This window comes from Zootoca vivipara, chromosome 1 (genome assembly GCF_963506605.1).
Source record: "Zootoca vivipara chromosome 1, rZooViv1.1, whole genome shotgun sequence".
NCBI lineage: Eukaryota > Metazoa > Chordata > Lepidosauria > Squamata > Lacertidae > Zootoca > Zootoca vivipara.
In genome coordinates, this window is record NC_083276.1 from 102,082,601 (window position 1) to 102,097,607 (window position 15,007).

The 15,007-nt window shown below is 40.6% G+C and overlaps 1 protein-coding gene across 1 annotated transcript in view; it reads left to right on the top strand.

Annotated features, from left to right (window-relative positions):
* Positions 1-15,007, top strand: part of KIF5C (kinesin family member 5C) — a 72,604-nt gene that overhangs the window by 40,934 nt on the left and 16,663 nt on the right. The window contains exons 10-17 of the mRNA XM_035131291.2: positions 128-276; positions 1,546-1,694; positions 6,480-6,655; positions 7,852-7,920; positions 10,583-10,789; positions 12,468-12,614; positions 13,976-14,164; positions 14,291-14,408. Of these exons, the coding sequence (XP_034987182.2) occupies positions 128-276; positions 1,546-1,694; positions 6,480-6,655; positions 7,852-7,920; positions 10,583-10,789; positions 12,468-12,614; positions 13,976-14,164; positions 14,291-14,408 (1,204 nt within the window). The remainder of the gene's footprint in view (positions 1-127; positions 277-1,545; positions 1,695-6,479; positions 6,656-7,851; positions 7,921-10,582; positions 10,790-12,467; positions 12,615-13,975; positions 14,165-14,290; positions 14,409-15,007) is intronic.

Consider the following 15,007-nt stretch of genomic DNA (forward strand, 5'->3'; position numbering starts at 1 on the left):
TTGTATGAACCTGCCTTAGCAATATGAAAACAGTTTTACATACTCTCTGTTGGCTTACTTTTTACCTATTGTCATCCCTTTTAAGCAGTTGTGTGTGTTCTGATCCTGTATCATCCTTCTTAATTAGAAAACACATGTCCCATATCGAGACAGCAAGATGACCAGGATTCTTCAGGACTCCTTAGGTGGAAACTGTAGAACTACCATTGTCATCTGTTGTTCCCCGTCCATCTTCAATGAAGCAGAAACCAAGTCTACTCTAATGTTTGGGCAGAGGTGAGCAGGTGCATCTGTCTCTTGAGAGAGATTATGGGTTGGATCCAGTTGTGATCCTCCTCTGACAAAGGATCTTTAATCTAGGAAATGCTTTCATCAGAAGAATGGGAGCTGAGTTATGGGCAGAAGTGAGGCCAGCTAATTACGGCTGGATAAGAAAGCATCGCTGGGGTTGGACTTGGCATCTTCTGTCAGCAGACAACAATGATATTGCAGTAGTTCCATGATAAGGCACTCAAGAATAAAATTGCATATGCAGCAAAAGAACTTGCTTTGTGCTTAATTTTCTGCATCAGTGCTTTGCTGGCTCATAGCCTGATGTGGCTCTGTTGATCTTCCAGTGACTGCGTTGATGTGGATAATGTGCATAGCTTTCCTCACAGTAAATGTGCAGATCAGATAAGTGAATTGTAACTGGACATATTAAAAAAGCCTTTCAGAAGGCTTCACTTCTGATCTTTAAACCCCGGTAGGGCTATTGGGAAGCTTAGTAGTATTTGTATCCAAAGGTTTTGGTATCAGAGGGGAAATATTATTGTAAAGAGCTCAGATGTGACAGATTATTGCTCAGATGCAATAATTAAGGCTGCCTAGTATCCATCACACTTGCCTTTTCTTGTTTGTTGACTGGGTCCTTCTTTTTGCATTAGCATTTTTTTAATAATAAAAAAGGATGGAATTTGCATTTGGAAGGCATATCCGTTATGCAGCAGACTGAACCGACATAGTGTGGTATAGCCTTGGCTAATGAGAGCTATAATAAATGCTACATGAATTCAGGGATGTGTGTGTCAGCCATAAAATCAAATGAGTACTACATTTAAGTCTTGCTATGCTGGGATTGTTTAAGGGGGGAAAGAAAAAAGAAAAACAGTGCAATTTGATATCAGCAGAACAGAGTCTATCATTTCTCTTGTTAAAAACAGAAATGCTAGCTGAGACTGGTAGGAAAAGAGAGACTCTGAGGAAAACTTCAAGAAGGAAGTACAAACCAGTTATCCAGAAATAAAGATTTATGTGGCTCACCCTGCTGTAAAGGATGCAAAAGAAATATTAACATTTCGTTTTCCAGGAGAAAGATTCTACATTTGCTGCTGTTTGTATTTGTTCTTTTGCAGTGCACAAGCCTGTACATATCTATGCAGAAGTACATTCCATTGAGTTCAGTGGAATTTACTTCCAGCTTAAGTGTGTATAGTATTACAACTTTCAGATCACAGAGAAGTTAATGTCAGTGCTTGTTTGGTGTGTTTTTGAATTTCTGTACAGGGCAAAGACCATTAAGAATACAGTCTCTGTGAATCTTGAGCTGACTGCTGAAGAATGGAAGAAAAAATATGAGAAGGAGAAGGAAAAAAACAAGACATTGAAGAATGTTATCCAGCATCTGGAGATGGAACTGAACAGGTGGAGAAATGGTGAGAAATAACTCTGTTGTCAATTATTAGGCAGCTGTTAAGGTATTAAATTAAAGAAGCCAAAAAGTTGCAATAAAATAAATTATGATACACTTTACTGTCTGTTAAGGCTCTGTTACAATGATGAATCATGTTCTTCTGTTTGTCTGCACAGACCTATTCAACTTCAGTTCATCCCTAAACACAGGCCTGGTTCAGGATGTCACATTGCTGGCTTCATAAACCATGGTTTATAAAGCTGGGAACCAACAATAGGCCTACACAGTCCTCCCCTGTGGCCTGCCCTCTCCTCCTCCTCTTGTATAGCTTTGGTGTGGAGAATCCTGGCTTGCTTTACATCAGAGTTCTCTTGTTGTCTGAAAAAGGAAGGTCTGGTTTAACTGACTAGAATATTAATAGAATGTCTCTATTTTCATGCAGAATGTTGGAGGGTATGGGATCTAATCAGGAAATATTTACAATTTATGCCTTGTTTCCTTAGGCTACTAGCTGTCACACCCAACTATAAATGATAATGTGTACGTGTTGCAGGGATGGGATTATTCACAGAGATTGCTCATCAATAGACTTGCGATTGAGAGGAAGGAAAATTGCAAATGCCACATTGTGCTGTTGAATTCTTAACTTAAAATGCTGAAACTATTAATTGAGAAGCAAATCCTATTGAAAACAGTTGAATTTGAGTAACCTTGACATGCTTGTCTGCTCATAAATTCTATTGAAATGAGTGGGACTTACTCCCTGGTAAGTGGAGATAGGAAAGCAATCTAACCGAGAAATGGAATGAGAGTCTACAAAATGGTTAAATAATGCCACAATCCCATGCAGGTATAATGATAAATTGTGGTTCAGGTTTTAATGAATGAACTCCATATGTAGGAATAAAAATATCTGAGGTGGTATCCAACTGAATGGTCCCACTACCTCAAGAACTTTAAGCTTTGCATTGGAACTTCATCTCCTCAAACGACAACCCCAAATCTGAGGGCAGGCAAACTCTTTTGTGTAGCTCAGGGCCGGCTCTAGGTATAGTCCCGGTGGCGCAGGGTGCCAGGGTGCCAGGGCGCCGGGCTGGCAGGCGTGGCGCTGCGTGGCGAAGCCACGCTGCGAGGGCGGGGGCGCCGGAGTGATCTCAGCGCCTCAGTGCCAGGGCGCCCGACCTGCTCGAGACTGCCCTAGTGTAGCTCAAAGTCCTTGCACTTTTTTTTACTTGCCCTTGATGAGTTTTGTTTTATTCGCCATCATGCCATCATTCTGCTTATATGGTTTTCTCTGTCAGACAGAAAACTATTGGACCTACAGACTGATAATACAGAAGAAGCAAATGCTTCACTACTTAAAAGAGCAACACGAGTCTGAGCAACAATCAGTCTTAGATCACAACTTTTCCCCTAAAAGCATTGTTCGTATGTTGTAAATATTATAGATACATTATTATTATTTTATTTTGTCTGATGTTGTTAGCCTCCATAGTAGCATACAATGTGTTGTTGAGGGAGAAGGGCTTCAACTGCAAAAGAGTTCTCCCCCCCCCCTATAACCTGGATATGTGAATATTGTTTGTGTGTTACTCAGTTGTGAAGGGGAGGAAAAGAATATTCTTTTTGTTTTATTATACCCGCCCATTGGGCTGGGTTTCCCCAGCTACTCTGCTACCATATGATAGGCAAGAGACACATATGGGGTGGGTTCCTTGTATATTGTTACAGTTTAAAAACTAAATATAACAAAAATGAAATTATATATACCAGGAGTTAAGGTTAATTTTGCCAGGACAATGTAGCAGTAAATTATTTTCAAGGAAGAACAGTGAGTTTCCCCCCTCACTGCTGAGTAGCCACCACCACCTGCACACATCTTGGATAGGCAGGGAAAGCTTAAAGGGCAAAAGATAATGACATTAGCACGTATATACCAGAGATGGGGAATGTAGGGTTCTATAGATTTTGTTCTGCTACTATTCCCAGCAGCCATGGTGGGAATGGGACTAATGGGAGCTACAGCCCCACACATAAATACTACTACTACTACTACTACTGCTACTACTACTACTACACCACAGGGGCACAGCTTTGCTTTACACTTCTACCATTTTAAATACTAACATTGCGAGCAGCCATTCTCTCACCCCCGGCAAGGCATTCTACCGATTGCCACTGTATAAACTTGTGAAAATGATAAGCTGCTTATTTTCTTTAGTATCAGAAAGCACACACTGGAACAAATTCTGAGATTGCTTGTGCTTAATTAAACCCCATTCTCCTCTTTCTTTTGAAAGCATTTGCATCCAAGACACTTGCAGTGATACAGACATGCCACTCTTTAACTTTTCTGGTGCTGTCAAAAATAGAAACGAAGCCTCCGGAACTGCTGCCTTCAACTGTAAAGAGACAGGCATTCTTCTCTAGTGTGTCACCAGAACTGCCTGTAAGTGAAATATTGCAGAAGAAACCTTGGAAATAGGTTCAGTTGGCCTAGCAGAAAGTGGTTCGCAAGATTGGGGTAGGGTTTTCCACACAAAAAAAGCATATAGGGGGGAAAAAGCATATGGGGGGGAAGCATATAGGAAAAGAGGCAGCAGGCAATAAAGGATCTTAAATAAATCAGGATTGGCTAAAAAACTTTTTTGTTTTTTTTGAGGCTGCCCTTATAATTATGCAGCGGATATTGGATAATGTGGAGTGCAAAGTTTAGGGAGGCTTTTAATGTTTAATTATTTTATTTCATTTTTCTGTTGTAAGCTGCCCAGAGTGGCTGGGGAAACCCAGCCAGATGGGCGGGGTATAAATAATAAATTATTATTATTATTATTATTATTATTATTATTATTATTATTATTAATTATATAAAGTACTATCATCTTTCTAATTGCATTGAAGGTTATAATTGGCAGAAGGGCCGTGCTTTTCCCCGCATCTTAGCCCTTTTCTGTTTGCAGCCTACACTTTTTATATCTGTGGGTTGGTTCAGGCAAGGCTTCAGCTGTGTTACTTGAGGTTTCCCACAGGCATCTGGCCTGCCATTGTGAGAACAGGAGGCTGGACTAGATGGACCATTGGCCTGATTCAGCAGTCTTCTGATGTTCTCATAGTAGTGAGGGCATGGCATTGTGCCTCCCTACCCAGTCTTCTCAAAATTGTTGGTATGTGCTAAATGGATTGGCCATGCACATTTTTCTTCCCCTTCCAACATTCCATTAAACGTGTGAACATCAGGCTGAACAGGCATGATCAGTGGGAATGTGTGAGTGTCTTTCTCACCGCACACTCATCTTCTCTGTGTGAATCAGCCCTTGATCTTGGGTAGTTGGAGCATCAGAGCGGGAGAACATTGCCAAGACTTCAGCATTTTCAAAATGAAAACAAGCATTCTGTTTTACATTTTCCTGGGATGTGGACCGTGAGTAGTGGCTAATTCTTAGGCAGGATTTTAGATTTAAATCCTTCACTACAGGCTGCAGCCCACAATATTTCCAACTCACAATTTCCCCCCAGATAGGACTTCAATACATAGGGAACAGCAATTTCCGTTGCTAATAGTAACATAAAGAGCAATTATTGCTGTGCACTCTGGATAAGAGGAAAATAAGGTAATTTTGGGGGTGATGATCATGTCAGACTTAAGTGAGCTAATGCTAACGGATTCAACCCCCCCCCCTTTCTTCCAGACGGCTGTAAAGAGTTTCAGTTTTAATTATGAAATGCAGAGAAGGCTGTAGAGGATTTTTATTTAAATACCTATTAAAAGTATTGAAAATTATAGGCCCCTTAAAAACCACCTTCAGTTCTGTTCTAGATCTTTTCAGTGAGTCAGTAGTCTAAAGGTTAATTATATTCATTACTGACACAAACACAAAATTCTTAGTTGTACTATGCACTTATGATTTAGCACTTGACTTCAAATATAGGATTTTTTGAACACAAGTATGTTCTCTTTCCAAATGAGTTGCCATTCATCATAACTGGGCACTTGCTACTGCAGTTGTTGTTGTTATTAATTATTATTATTATTATTATTATTATTATTATTATTATTATTATTTTGCTGCCCCTGTTTGTATGAGGGTGGGGTAGAGACTTTAGTATGGAGAAAAGGTTTCACCATGACACTTTTTGAATATACTCAATGTTAATATTGCAGAGTTGTTGTTGTTGTTGTTTAGTCATTTAGTCGTGTCTGACTCTTCGTGACCTTATGGACCAGAGCACGCCAGGCACTCCTGTCTTGCACTGCCTCCCGCAGTTTGGTCAAACTCATGTTCGTAGCTTCGAGAACACTGTCCAACCACCTCGTCCTCTGTCGTCCCCTTCTCCTTGTGCCCTCCATCTTTCCCAACATCAGGGTCTTTTCCAGGGAGTCTTCTCTTTTCCTAAGGTGGCCAAAGTATTGGAGCCTCAGCTTCAGGATCTGTCCTTCCAGGGAGCACTCAGGGCTGATTTTTAAGAGCTTTTGCCTCTGATATAGCTCATAGTAACCAGATGTATAGGTTCTTTGGAGGAATAATAAAATGTGGTCTGAAACGTGGGGCTGGCAGAATGACTGCCTCATGTTGTTCTGCCATTTCTGTATGTCTACTCCACCATACAGTAGTTCTAATTGCTACTTCTGACAATGTAGTTATGATCCTTAAGGCAAACTGATTTGTTTTTTTATTTCAGCTGGTTCTGAGAGACCACTAGGCATGGAGGCCTGAAATTATAGATTTAAGTCTCCAAAGGACCTTGAAGATTAAATATTGATTCCTTGCTTATTGGACTTTTTGTATTATCACTGATGTGTCTGCAGGAGAGGCTGTTCCTGAGGATGAACAGATCAGTGCTAAGGACCAAAAGAATTTGGAGCCATGTGACAATACACCCATCATCGATAATATTGCACCTGTTGTTGCCAGTATCACAACTGAGGAGAAGAGGAAATACGATGAAGAGATTACTAGTCTCTACAGACAATTGGATGATAAGGTTTAGAAATTATTTCCTTTCAACCTATTATGTCTTGGAAACTACTGTAGATTTTGTTTAAAGAGTGTTTTTTTTTTATTCATCGAAACCACCACATGCTTCAAAGTGTGCAAAATAGAAAACTGGTGCTGTAAAATCTCACAGGTTTTGTGGTCATTACAGTTGAAAAATGTTAACTGAACTCCATTTCTGTCAGTTTTAAGCAACTAATAATGTATTGTCCCTGCCATATGTACAGTTATGAGATTTGGAGGTGCCAGACCCCTCTTGAATCCCTGGGTCCATCAGTTGTTAAAAATGTAAGCCAGGCTTAGCTTCCTATGTTGGGGTAATCGCCTAAGTGATGGGCCATTAAGAGAGCACAGGAGATTTTGTTGGCACGTGGGGCAGGTATAATTATATATTGCACTGAACACTCTGAAGTTCTTTCTTGATTTTGGATAAATGTTCAGGAATCTACAGGAAGCACATGCTTCTCTTTATCTCTGCAAAAGCAAGAGCTTCTGCTAAGGAGGGGAAAACAATTTGTTTTAAACAGCAAACAAAGGAAAATAATATATGTCGTATTCCTATATGAAACAACTTGTTTACTTTACACTATCAGCAGTTTTATTGCATGAGTTTTTTGTTATAAATCTGTAGTGTATTTATATAAAATGGCACTGTTACTAGAAGCAGATTCCAATTTCGAGCAATGTTTACAACCACATTATGCAGGTCATTTAAAGAAAGCAGGATGAAGCCAGTTACAATTTTGTGTCTGCTTTGAAGGGTATTTCTTTCTTCTGTAGAATCAGCTAGTGTGGTGCAGTTGATCTTGCATTCATGCAAAAAGGAACCAGATAGGATTGATTTATGGCAGGCATCCCCAAACTTCGGCCCTCCAGATGTTTTGGACTACAATTCCCATCACCCCTGACCACTGGTCCTGTTAGCTAGGGATCATGGGAGTTGTAGGCCAGAACATCTGGAGGGCCGCAGTTTGGGATACCTGATTTATGGCTTCTGGTGTCTTTTAAGACTGAAATATTTCCCCCATAATGATCAAACAAACTTGGTAGTCTGCAGATTATATCGCAAAGTATATTTAATTATTTATTTCACTCCAATACTGCATCTATTTTGTGTTGGTTTCAAACTTTAACAAATGTAGAAAAAGAGGGGAAGCTCCTGATAGTTTTTTTCACCGATTGCAGGATGATGAAATCAATCAACAGAGTCAATTAGCAGAGAAACTAAAGCAGCAGATGTTGGATCAAGATGAGGTAAATATTAGCCCAAAGCATGTTATTATGATATAATTATTATGACCTTTTAAAATGGGCATTTCCCTATACAGTGGTACCTTGGTTTAAGTACACAATTGGTTCCGAAAGTCTGTACTAAACCTGAAGCGTACTTAACCTGAAGCGAACTTTCCCATTGAAAGTAATGAAAAGGGGATTAATCCGTTCCAGATGGGTCCATGGAGTACTTAAACTGAAAGTACTCAAACCGAAGCATACTTAAACCGAGGTATGACTGTATCTTCACCTTGCCCCACCATCCTAACCCTCACTTTAAACCTAATTCAACCGTTGTTTCATTTGCTATTCATGTTCTGTTTGCTAAAAGGCAGAAGCTCAGCCTTTCCTCAGTTCATCTTGCTCTGCAACTTGGAAGATTTTTCTTGTTTTTTGTTTTAAACGAAAATGGTGCCCATACTAATGAAGTGCTACCAGCTTTAAAAATAGGAGGCAGTAACACTGAAGACCCCTTGGTCAAATCCAGACCCCACTGAGAAATTCCAAATGTAGCCTTCTGGTTGCTAACTTAGAGACACCAGTGCTTCAGTGGGTGGAAATTAATGCACTAGACCAGGGTTAGAGACCCTGTGTCCTTCGATATGTACTCCCACCAGCCCCAGCCAGCATGACCAGTGGTCAGGGATGATTGGACTTGTAGTCCAACCACATCAGGTGGGCCCAAGTTCTCTCATCATTGTACTAGGCTTCTCAAACAGTCTGCTAGGAAAACTAGCTGTTGACCAAAAACATAAAACTTTTGCCATTAATTTTTGTAAGGTGGCACTCTGTTCTCTGCTTAGGAATGGAACGTGCTTTTGCTTCATTTTGATCTCTGTTTACAGTATTCTCTAGTGCTTTCTGCTGTTCTTTGTGATGAGCTCAGTGATAGATGGGCTTCAGGGTGTCTGCCTTAATGATGGCTTTCCTTAATTAGCCAGCACACTTATTTCTGGCTGATTAAGCTAGCAGATTCATTGCTAGCATAAGTGTTACAGAAAGGGGAACATGCTGTTCTAATATCTTTCACATTCTAGTCCCACTGATTAACTTTTTTTGTGCATCACAAAATCATTTGCTGGGACTAAATAGACCGAATGTTGAATATGAATGCCTTCATTTTTTAAATTGTTAAACCGAGTGGGCTAAAGTTTTGTGTATATGTAGAAGGTAGATGTACAGTCATACCTCGGGTTACAAATGCTGTGGGTTGTGCGTTTTTGGGTTGTGGAATGGGTACCGGAATGGGTTAGTTCTGGGTCTCGGTGCTCACGCACGTACCGCTTCAGGCTGCGAACCCTGCGGGTTGCGAACGTGCCTCCTGCACGGATCACGTTTGCAACCCGAGGTATGACTGTAATGGATATGTGGTCTGCTTTTTAGTCTGTTATGTTCACTTGGCGTGATCACAGTTCTAACCCTTATTTTGGACACATATTTAACATTGTGGTGGTTAATTCTTTTGATACCTTCCCATTTTGCAAGGATAGCTTATTGAAACATCTTTAAGCTTTGTAACTGGAATACATGGCCTACTATCCCAGAAATGCCACTTTCTATAAGTTCAGATAGGATTAATACAAACTCATAGGCTTATCTTTACCTCCATCTGGTATAGCCAGTGGTCTAAATGCTCGTAGATTCCATGGCTTTCTATAACAAGTGTCTCATATGTTGATGAGTAGGTGAAAATATAGGGGATATTGTGTTCACAGGTTAGATGCACATTCACAAAAATACATGGTTCAACACATAATGAACTATTTATGTCCAAAAGAACTTTTACAAACTTCTCCTATCTTTTTATTGGACCATAACCTTTTGAATTATGGAGGAAGTATTGGCTTTCCACAGGTGTCGGCAGGCTAAAAGCTTCTCACTGGGTGCTTCTAAAGCGCTGAAGATTGTTAGTGTAGGGATAAATCAGAAGGGTGTGATCAGTTGGGAAGTGGGGAAAGTTGGATTTGGCTTAGTAGGGTTGGTGGGAGTGTTGATGAACAATGTCTGGAGGGCATCACATTGAGTTGGTGGACCAATTATCTATCTGAAGAAGTGTGCATGCACACGAAAGCTCATACCTGTGATGAACTTAGTTGGCCTCTAAGGTGCTGCTGGAAGGAATTTTTTTATTTTGTTTCGACTACGTCAGACCAACACGGCTACCTACCTGTAACTACAATTATCTATTCTTATTGGTTTTTATGTATGCTACCCAGATAACCTGAGTTATGGGGCTGCAGAGAAATATAATTTGTAAATAAAAATAATTTTTCAACCCACTCTTGTACTGTTATGTGTGAGCAAGCAATACTCTTGCTTCTGTTGTTGTGGAGTATCATGCAGTATACTAGAATTCTTCTAAACCCTGAATTACGGTTTGTTACTCTTAAGCATATTACAATTTATTCTATTAATAATGGCCAAATGGAAATTCAGAAGAGTTGGGGCAGTTAATAAGCCCTGCTTCTCATCTGCTCTCACTGAGATGTTTCAGCAATTCCTTCCCACCCCCACAAACATCTCCTGTTTCCAATTCTATTTCCAATTTCTGGTTTATGCCGTTTTCACTCACATTGCCTATGTCATATCAGTCCTCCTTTTAACCTGAGAGTTACACAGTCTTAATGTTTCCATCTCTTTGTAGCTTTTGGCTTCCACTAGGAGAGATTATGAGAAGATCCAAGAGGAACTCACTCGTCTCCAGATTGAATATGAAGCTGCAAAAGAGGAAGTGAAAGAAGTTCTTCAGGCTCTGGAGGAACTGGCTGTTAATTATGACCAGAAGTCACAGGAAGTGGAGGACAAGCTGAGAGCTAATGAACAGCTAGCTGATGAACTTGCACAGAAAACAGTAAGAACAACCACAACGTTCACTAAAAAACCTTCAAGTCTTGATTTATGGGTTTGTTTGTTTTTTTAAAAAATGTCTCTGCCTCTTTCCCTTGTATGCTGTTACATTGCTTCTTTAACTTCTGGCAATCTTTTCACACCCACATCAAGAGCCAGCGCAGTAGTCCTATAAATTGCTGGGCTCATATTCCAGCTTGGCCAGAGACTCAGTGAGCAATTAAGCCAGTGTGTGTCAAATCTTTGTTCCCCATTTAGGAAATGTGGGGAAAGGATTATAATAAGTACGAAGGAGATTATGAGGATTAGCTGTACTCCAAAGTAGTGACCTGTTTCAGGTGCTAAGGGTAAAACCATATATTTTAATTACATCCTGTGCAAACTTGTACTATTGATGGTGTTCAAGGTAGTGAACAACATATCGGAGAATGCCACAGAAACACATATTGTATGCAGTTGCAGAATTAAGAGTAGATAAATAATAATAATAATAATAATAATAATAATAATAATAAACATTGGTGTATCCATTTTTACATATTGTTCATTTATGTATGTTCTGCCATGACAGATATATGAGAAGGCAGAGTACCATTCCTCTGCATATGGGCAGTTACTTTGTGCAGATTTTAATTGCAATAACATTTGTTGAGACAGGGTGGATAGGGGAATGGAAGAGGGAAGTTTTCCTGTTACCATTGAATGGTTTTTGCTGAAAGAATACACTCTCAAGAGAAATTAAGAGTAGCTTACTTACACTGTTATTAAAAAGAAAGAAAGCTCAATGCCTGGTTTTCATGATGTAGCTGTGAAAGGGAGACCAATGGCATGTTACCGGTACTTGGCAGTGAAGATGTAGGGCGGAGTCTGAGATGGAAAGAGCAATCTTATTGCTATAATACAATTTGCAGTTCTTCCAGTTTATTTGTGTTCATGACATTCTAAAAAGCTCTTTTGGTAGCTGCTGCTTGTTTTCTGTTAAGGATTTTACCACCAGCCCTTAACTTAGACGAAAAACAACCTCACCCACCTCCAACTTGGTCCATTCTGATTTATCTCTAGTGATTTTACCTCTAGCTACTGCTTAGAAGCCTGCAGTGCTGTGTGTGAGGTGTGCATGCTCTGATTTGAGTAGTTTTCATAGTGAGTGAGTTTAAGGGAAACCTGGGATATTTGGGAAATGCTGAGGCTGAGTGTAAAGAGACATAGAATCATAGAATCATAGAGTTGGAAGAGACCACAAGGGCCATCCAGTCCAACCCCCTGCCAAGCAGGAAACACCATCAAAGCATTCTTGACATATGCCTGTCAAGCCTCTGCTTAAAGACCTCCAAAGAAGGAGACTCCATCACACTCCTTGGTAGCAAATTCCACTGCCGAACAGCTCTTACTGTCAGGAAGTTCTTCCTAATGTTTAGGTGGAATCTTCTTTCTTGAAGTTTGAATCCATTGCTCCGTGTCCGCTTCTCTGGAGCAGCAGAAAACATATGACATCCCTCCTCCATATGACATCCTTTCATATATTTGAACATGGCTATCATATCACCCCTTAACATTTTGTGTACCAAGACATATTCTTGTGTAGAGTCCACATGTTCAAATTCTAGTGTACAATTCCCTATCTAAATCTCTGTATTGGTACTTAATGGTACTTAATATATGCCTTGTATATTATTTTGCAGTCTGCCCTGACAACTACACAGAGAGAGTTGGGACAGTTGCAAGAACTCAGTAAGCATCAGAAGAAGAGAGCTACTGAGATCTTGAATTTACTGCTTAAGGACCTTGGCGAGATTGGAGGAATCATTGGTACTAATGATGTCAAAACGGTAAGTTGAATTATTATTATTATTATCTTAAATGGGATTGTCTAACTTCATTGGCAGACTGGACTGCAAAGCTTGTTAGTATGTTCTTGGATGTACATGAAACTCATGAACAAGTGAGGTTTTCCCCTATTCATTTTGCCAGCCAGTTTGTATATCCAAAGGGCTGGACTTGCTGATAGGTCCTTTCATTTAAAAGTTGAACCCATAAACATATAAAATACATTGAAGTTAATGGGAAAACTACTGTGAGCTGAGAAACTTCTGCATGGCACGTCCAAGCATTTCTGGATGGGATTTCTAGATTTCGAATATTGTCTACATTGATCTAAATAAAAAGCGGGGTATCCAGCAATCTATTATAATGCCTATTGTTAAGGGGAGCGGGTGGCGCTGTGGTCTAAACCACTGAGCCTCTTGGGCTTGCTGATCAGAAGGACGGCAGTTCAAATCCGTGCAACGGGGTGAGCTCCCCTTGCTCTCTCCCAGCTTCTGCCAACCTAGCAATTCGAAAGCATGCCAGCGCAAGTAGATAAATAGGTACCACTGTGGCAGGAAGGTAAATGGCATTTTTGTGTGCTCTGGCACTCGTCACGGTGTCCCATTGTGCCAGAAGCGGTTTAGTCATGCTGGCCACATGACCCGGAAAGCTGTCTGTGGACAAACACCGATTTCCTTGGCCTGAAGTGAGATGAGCGCTGCACCCCATAGTCGCCTTTGACTTGACCTAACCATCCAGGGGTCTTTTACCATTACCTTTACCATAATTCCTATTGCGTCTTCTGGTAAATGAAGTATTTATTTATCAACACTATCTATACTGTATACCACTTTTCTGGCAAACATCACAAAGCAGTTTACATAATATTAAACAATAAGTATTGATTTTTTTGGGGGGGGGGGAACTACAATATAATGGAAAAGGCAACTTGTGTATTTAGGACAAGCTGTTACTGCTTCTCAGTCCCCTGAGGGCAAAATGGTCCTTCAGATGTCCCTGTGATGGCAGTTGGGGGATAAAGGGGCCTCTATGGGAGCTGGATGGTGACAATTCCCCAAGTGTCGTTCTTTCCAACTTTAGAACTTTAGAATATATATAATGCTTCAAAACAACAACAACAACTCTGCTGGTTGCCATTTAAAAGACATAACAGATTTTAATACCTTAAATTTGGCATCTAGAACTGAGCAAGGTGAGCTTATTGGGAAAGAGTTTCATAACTTCAGCATCATTGGCAGTAAGGGAAGACCAGTACAAATCCGGCTGATTTCCATTGCCTATTGCAAACAGAGTTGAACATCTCAGTAGTAACAAATTGAATTTACTGGTACATGTTCACCATGCAACTCTTTTGGATGTTCAGTTAGCAGATGTGAATGGAGTGATTGAGGAGGAGTTCACCATGGCAAGGCTCTACATCAGTAAGATGAAGTCCGAGGTGAAATCTCTGGTGAACCGTAGCAAGCAGCTGGAAAGCGCCCAGATAGACTCCAACAGGAAGATGAATGCCAGCGAGAGGGAACTTGCTGCTTGTCAACTCCTTATCTCTCAGGTTATTAGAGTGCTTTCTCTTTTTATCCCCCCTTCTTCCACCCGCTAACCAGTCCGATTAATTTGCCTCACGTTTTCTGTGTATATTAAATACAAATATTTTTTTACTTGCTTACATCTTTCAAAGCATGAAGCAAAGATCAGGTCTCTCACAGACTACATGCAGAACATGGAGCATAAACGAAGGCAGCTAGAAGAGTCACAGGATTCACTTAATGAGGAGTTGGCCAAATTGCATGCTCAAGGTACAGTATTTTCAAGCATTCCCAGTTTTATGTTTTGCCTGTTCTGAGCTGAAAACAGCCCTCTTGGGTCACATCCGCACCATAATTTAAAGTTTCCTTCCACCACTTAAACTGTCATGGCTTCCCCCTCCCCCAAAAAACACCAATCCTAGGAGATGCAGCTTGTTAATGGAACTGGGAATTGTAGCTCTGTGAGGGGTCTCCTAGCAACTGTAAGCACCCTTAACAAACTGCAGTTCCTAGGATTGTTTGGAGGAAGCCGTAACAGTTAATGTGGTACAACAGTGCTTTAAATGTACGTGACCTTGGGCTTTCTTCTGCTTTTCTCAGGAGATGCTGAATTTTGGTGAGACTTTTTCTATTGCAGTTACCTTCTTTCCTACCACTGTAATGAGCCCTACAGCTCCATTGAGATCAGACACGGATGGGCAGGCTCAGTTGGATGAGGAGGAAGCAGGAGGAAGGGAATGCGGGATGTAGGTTCTCCCCTTTCCGCCTGTCCTGTGGAGTAGAGAACATCAACCGGCTGCTGAGGATGGCTGAGAGGGAGATGAATGAAGGAGTCAGAAGGGGAGATGCGGCGTTGCCTCTGAGGACCA